Below are 6264 nucleotides of genomic sequence, written 5' to 3' on the forward strand. Positions count from 1 at the left end.
CGGGATCAGCTGTCAGAGACTTGTGTCTGGTTTCGGTGTTGGCAGTTGTACATCCACAAAATTTAACTTGGGAACATAAATACGGAGATACCTAAAGCAAGTAGCTTCCCGCTTAGCGTGACAGCTAAGCAAGGGGATGGGCCAGGGGTATGAAGAGCATTTTTTTCCTGAGGTCACTTCACAAGAGTTTGTCCACCTGCTGCACAAGTGCTGGTGTGGTTCAGAAGCTGTGCAGTGTGGAGAACAGGATAATGCACAAACCAAGCAGGGAAGTTAGCAGGTGAAAATTTTCTCCTGGCCGGGTAAATGTTCTCTGTTAAAATTAGTAATGTGTTGCATATAGGTGGCTACATTTTCTTAAAGCCTATTTCATGAGGTTATGACAGATTTGTCTCCGTACAACATAACTTGGCATGAGAAAAGGGAGTGTGCTCTAATATTGCACCAGACTCTTTTCCTTTAAGGGAGCATAGTGCAGCCATGGATGCTCCTGCCTCCATCGCTCCAGGGTGGTGGCTGCAGACAGGTCAGGTGGGGTCAGGTGGCTGCGCAGAGCAGCAGCTGAGAAACACATGGTGTGTGCTTGTGTAACCATTGCTGCACGAGCACTTGCTTCTTTCTGGGACCTGGTTCAGATTTTCAAACCACTTCAGTCAGGTTTTTCTTGAACTTACTCCAGCGCAAGCAAAGCGAGTGGCTGGCTAGCAGAGGTCTGTGGTCAGAGCAGAGCCAGGTTCATCCCCAGAATGCAGTGTGAGCTCGTTGTTAGTGGGGTTTGTTTTAATTTGGCTGCTCCTCTGCACCAAGCAAACTGCTTCCCTTTCTGCTTTGAAAAGCTGGTCCAGCCCTCTCCTCCTTGCCGTAGATTTTGAAGTAGGACGTTGCCCTCTGAGCACAAACGCTCCTGTGCTGCAGTCCCTAGTGTCAGGTCACGCTGCTCTTGCCCGTGTTTAAAGGGATAGAGATGAACAGGTCCCTCCCGTTGAGGCCCTCCCTCCATCCTTGTCACCCTTCTGTCCCCCCAGTACCCCTCTTTATTCCCTCAGCCTCCTGGCTCTGTAGGTGCCCTGTGTCTCCCACAGAGTGCTGGGGCGGCCGCTGCCGTGGGCCGGGATGCTGCCCTGGAGAAGGGTGATAGGTGAGCAGCCGCTAGTAACGGCCGTTTTTCCGGTGCGGCGTTTCCACAGCTGGCGGTGGGGTCAGTAAATGCTGAAGGCCCAGCATGGAAATACCCGAATTAAAGGCTGCGGGGCGCTGCCGCAGGACTCTTTGGTTCGGCCCCCGGGGCGGGGCGGCTCGGCTGGGTACGGCACTGCCCGGCCCGCCCCGCTCCCACACCCGCTCCCACACCCGCTCCCTGCGCCGCCGCCTCATGGAGCCGCGCGGGCCCGCCTGCCCCGGCAGCGTCCTCTTCGGTGAGCGGGGACACGGGCCAGGGGCCAGGGATGAATTAGGGAGGTGACTCACCTAAAGGGGGGTCTGGGACGAGAGGGAGGGTAAGAGAGAACTGGGGGGCAGGAGAGATACGCTGGGGCAATAAATAAGGGGGCAGGAGAGAAGGAGACTTTGGTGGGTAATGGAGACGGCCTGGAGGCTGGAAGGACTCGTGTGGGGGCAATAGGACCGGGGGGGTTGGTCAAAGAGAGACCTGGGGCCAGCAGAGACGCTGTGGGGGAAAGGAGGTAAGACAGAAACGTGGGTATGAAGAGACACGTGGAGGGCATGAAGGGGCCGGCGGGGAGAACGGTGTGGAGAGATACGTGTGTGACCGTGCTTGGGCGGCAACAGGCACATGTGGGGGTCCTGGGGCGGTGTGAGGGGAGCCGCGTGGGGTCTTCGTGTTCTGGCGGCTTTAGAGGGCTGGGATTAACGAGGCGGTGTGTTGGCAGCCCGGCTCTCGCCGGCCTCTCTCGCTCCTCCGGTTAATCCCCCGCGCTCCCACGTCAGCGTTTCGTGGGCGCCTGTCGCAGGGCGGTGGAGCCGTGTCCCTCCTCTCTGGGCGGGGTTTGGGCCGGGCCATGGCAGCCGCGGCTGCCTCGTGGCTGCTCTGCGCTGCCCTGCTCTCAAACGCGTGTGCGGCTCAGCGCACCCTGCCCTGGGCGGGGAGCGGAGTTGCGGCTCCCCCAGGCCTTTTATGCAGCTGGGGTTTGCTGCTCTCTTTGGTAAGTTGAATATATAAGCACGGGAAGAAAGAGGTCCTGCCCCAGGCTGCGCTCTTGAAGGCAGATTCCTCTCCCTTGGAGATGCCGGCACTGGTATGCAGGGCTCAGCTCTGTGTTTTTCCGATCAACCTCACGTTGATGAATCATCTTGCAATAAGTAAAAGCATCCAGGGCAGTTTAGTCCCTCCCTTTGGTCGGCTAAATCCTGATCCTAAGAGTTAAAGGCGTAGTTACACATCTCCCTAGTTTTTGTAACCATCTGAAGAAGTATGTAATAAAATATGTCTCAAAACTTCTCTTGAGGGACTCCAGTTCCCTGCAGTTTGGCCTGGCACAATCCTCCTCTTGGGCTGTGCCTCACAGACACTCTGTGTCTGACTCTGCTTCCAGAGTCCCATCCAAGAAAAAGTTGCACTGGCATGTGCAGAGTCACTGTTTTGTCTGCTCTCTCCTGTTTCCCACAGTGGTGTGCCCTGACTGTTCTGCTCTCCGGAGGGGAAGAACCTTGCCCTGCCAGTGCTTGAGAATCTTGGTTGCCCGTGGGCATTGCTTCATGGCAGCCCGCTTTGGGGACACCAGGTTTTATCCATACATTGTACAGAGGCAGCTGCGTCGTTTCCTGGGACCCTGGAGTGCAGGGTGGCCTGGTCTGATGCTGCTTCTCATGCAAGAAAATAAAGCGTTTTAGGGGTGCCATGAGCATGTCTGGCTAGAGCTCCCCCTCAGAACCTTTGCGTGTAGTGACTGGTGTTGTGTAATGCTTGCTACTGCTTTTCTAATCTCCTCCTTCTAGGCTGTGAGCTGACCGCCAGTACCAAATCCTACACATTTCAGGTGGATGAAGAAGATGACTCTGACCACATTTTAGCACTATCTGTGGTAAGAGAAATGTGAATTAACTGTGCTTGTTCTCTCCTGTAGTCGCCCATATCCTTATACTCCTTTTCCAGGCTCATCCTCTCTTGGCTGGGCTGGATCAGGGGTTCTCAACCCTTGACTGAGGTCTCAGGGCAGGACACAAGAGTTTATCCATCATACGGAGGTGCTTGTGCAAAGCCTGTGGTGGTGGGAGACTGCTGAGTAGGGGGATGCTCCAGGCAGGTGAAGAAAATTATTTTTCCCTTGTATTTAACCTTCCTGGAGCTTCACACTAGATTCACACCAGCTAGGTCTCTGGCTTGTTGCTCCCCAAGCCCAGATAGGTGCAGGGCTTCGTTCCTGGCTCGCCCTGGGGATGTTTTCTATCCTGGGAGTACAGAACCTGACAGCATGGATCGGATCAGCAGAAAATACGGCTCAGGTGCCATCCCTTGAGGTGACTGCAGTAACAGCTGTCACAGCTGGGAAAGGCACGAGCCCTCTCTGAGACAGTCAGGGGACAATTGCTATGGGGTTGTTCAGTGCTCTCCCTGTTTTGTAGAGCAGCATCCCCACACCTTGCATGACATCTGGGCTGGTAGCATTGCTGAGGATTACTTGTCCTGTGGAGAGCTCCAGCTGTCCCAGATGTGTCCCTTGCACAGCATTTGTTCACAATCTCTACTCCCACCCAGGTGTGCCTCACTGATGGTGCCAAGGATGAGTGCAACGTGGTGGAAGTGGTTGGGCGGAACCATGAGAACCAAGAGATAGCTGTGCCTGTGGCAAATCTGAAGTTGTCATGCCAGCCCTTGGTAAGAGGTTGATTTGAAGACTTGGGGGTGGAAGGCTGCAGTGAACAGGACAGCTCGGGATGTTTGTGGATCCTGATGTAGGATCTGCAGCTCACAGACAAATGCCCTGGCTACCCTTGGCCTGGCTGCAGGTGCTCTCAGATGGACATGTTTGATTGGGCTAGGTACTGTACTGGAACTACAGGATATTCTGCTTTTTGCCTCTGCCCCAACTCAGTTTCATCTCTGCTCTTTGCAGCTGAGTCTGGACAACTTCAAGCTGCAGCCTCCAGTGACCTTTCGCCTGGCAGCGGGCTCTGGGCCAGTGCACCTTGCTGGCTGGCACAGGATCAGTAAGGACTGAAGGGTTGGGAAAGACTTGGGAGAAGGGAGTGGTATGAAGTGTCAACAATGGCCAGGGAGCCACTGGGAAATGCACTGGATGCTACCTGACATGCATGCTCTGTCTATCCTTTGTGCTGGTTCCCCAGGGGCCATCTCAGTGCAGGGATTCCTTCCCTACCACAAGGCCTTGCATGGGAAAAGGGGTCTGGATATCTCAAACTGTCCCCCTTTTTTGTGTCTGGCTGTCACCATTCCCCTCTGAGACCTCCCTCCAGCTGGGATGCTGCTTATTTCCCACTGTTACCTGCTATGAAAGCTGTTTCAGAGCTCCCTGGGCTGCTCTGCTCTTGGGTTGTCTTGTGGGCCAGTTGTATTTGCACAGACATACATTGGTGAGTAACAGTTACTTGTGTGTCCCAGTGCACAGGGAAGATGCTTCCTTTGAGGAGGACGATGACTTGTCCGAGGAGGATGAGGAGGAGCTTCCTCCTATTAAGCCAGCCAAGAAGTAGGTGGAGGAAGCAGTAACTTGTCTCCAGGCAAGGTGAGGGGCCAGGCTGCCTTGGATCTGGGTGGCTGTGATATTGGTGTGTCAAGTGTGGGTGGAATGTGCTGCTGAAGTCTGCTAGTCTCAACTTGGTTCTTCTCCTAGGTACTCTCTGGGACTTCTCTCCCTGGATGGTTTTTATCTTGGACACCTCTTGCCAGGACCTCAACGTTTGCTGCTTTTTTTTTTTTTTTTTTTTTTTAATGCTGTTTTAACTTTTTGAGGGAGCAGGGTCTGCTCCCAGCACTAGGGTGTCTCCTTTTACACAGCCCTGGGAGGATGATCCCAAAGCTGGATGGATGCTGCTGGTATATCCCCTCTCCCAGATCCCTCTTCTGGGAGTTGGGGTTAGAGGAGGTGATCCTTACCCTGTGCCTTTTTGCTATCCTGGACCTCTGCTCTGTGCACCCCCTTTTCCTGGCTGTGAAATACTCAATCCAGGCCCTTCTCCAGCAGATGGATGCAAAGCCAGTACGACAGGCACTTTCACCGATTCTAACATGTTTGCTTTTGCTTACTCACAGTTTGGTGCTTTTTATGTACTTGGAAGTGTGAAAGTGGGGCCCAGGCTCTGTTCTTGACTGCAATTATGGTGGGGTGGGAGCTCACAGTCTGTCTGATTTGGGGGAGGTTCTGGGTCAATCTGCATTGTAAAGAACTGTTCTTACACTCAATAAAGATCTCTCAGGCTCAGGTCTGAAGAAAGGTTACTGCTGGCTGGCAGGTTCTTCCCATGCACACTTCAGTGGGGCAAGTTTGAGCTGTGACCTTTGCTGAGGAGTTGTCTCCCCACGCCTGGGTGCCTGGAGAGGGCTTGATCCTTTCTGCACTTCAGCCAGGTGGCATTTCTGCCCTTAAATGTTTCTCCAGCAGTTTCTCTGCAATCAGTCTTGGATTCTTGGCCCATGTGTCAATGCCTGTGCCAGTCCTCCTTGTCTGAGATGCTGGATGTTGTCCTTTAGAAGCACCATGGACTGTTCAGTCATGCTGGCTCTGTTGATGCCCTGGGACAGGGAGTTTCTCAGTAGTCTGAACTCATGCAGGAAATCCAGGGTGCATCCTCAGCTCAGGCTCCTTTCTAGGTTTTGTTTCTCTCCTCTGGAACCTGTGCACTGTTTCCTTCTGGCCCCAAACAGACCTTGCTTAGTTCTCAGAATGAGGCTTTAAAGGCCCTTGCAGCAAAGGGAAAAGGACTGAAGAAGAATCGGCTCTGGGGAGATTTTCTGTGGCATTTCAGTACTTAAAGGGGGCTTGTAAGAAATATGGGGACAGATGTTTTAGCAGGGCCTGTTGAGGTAGGACAATGGGTAATAATTTTAAACCAAGAGGGTTTATTTAAATCGAATATAAGGAAGAAAGGCTTTTTGCAATGAGGGTCATGAAACACTGGCACAGGTTGCCCAGAAAGGTGGTAGACGCCCCATCCCTGAAAACATTCAAGATCATGTTGAACAGGGCTCTGAGCAATCTGATCTAGTTAAAGATGCCCCTGTCCATGGCAGAGGGGTTAGACTAGATGGCCTTTAAAAGTCCTTCCAACCCAAAAAATTCCTTGACT

The 6264-nt window shown here is 53.2% G+C and overlaps 1 protein-coding gene across 1 annotated transcript; it reads left to right on the forward strand.

The window, feature by feature from the left end:
* Positions 1–80: 80 nt before the first annotated feature.
* NPM3 (nucleophosmin/nucleoplasmin 3) lies at positions 81–5416 on the forward strand. The gene is made up of 6 exons (XM_014885956.2): positions 81–1415; positions 2956–3041; positions 3716–3835; positions 4074–4167; positions 4580–4703; positions 4812–5416. The coding sequence occupies exons 1-5, from the start codon at positions 1223–1225 to the stop codon at positions 4669–4671; spliced, it is 585 nt and encodes a 194-aa protein (XP_014741442.2). The 5' UTR covers positions 81–1222; the 3' UTR covers positions 4672–4703; positions 4812–5416.
* The last annotated feature ends 848 nt before the right edge of the window (positions 5417–6264 follow it).

This window comes from Sturnus vulgaris, chromosome 8, assembly GCF_052056855.1.
Source record: "Sturnus vulgaris isolate bStuVul1 chromosome 8, bStuVul1.hap1, whole genome shotgun sequence".
Taxonomy (NCBI): Eukaryota; Metazoa; Chordata; class Aves; order Passeriformes; family Sturnidae; genus Sturnus; species Sturnus vulgaris.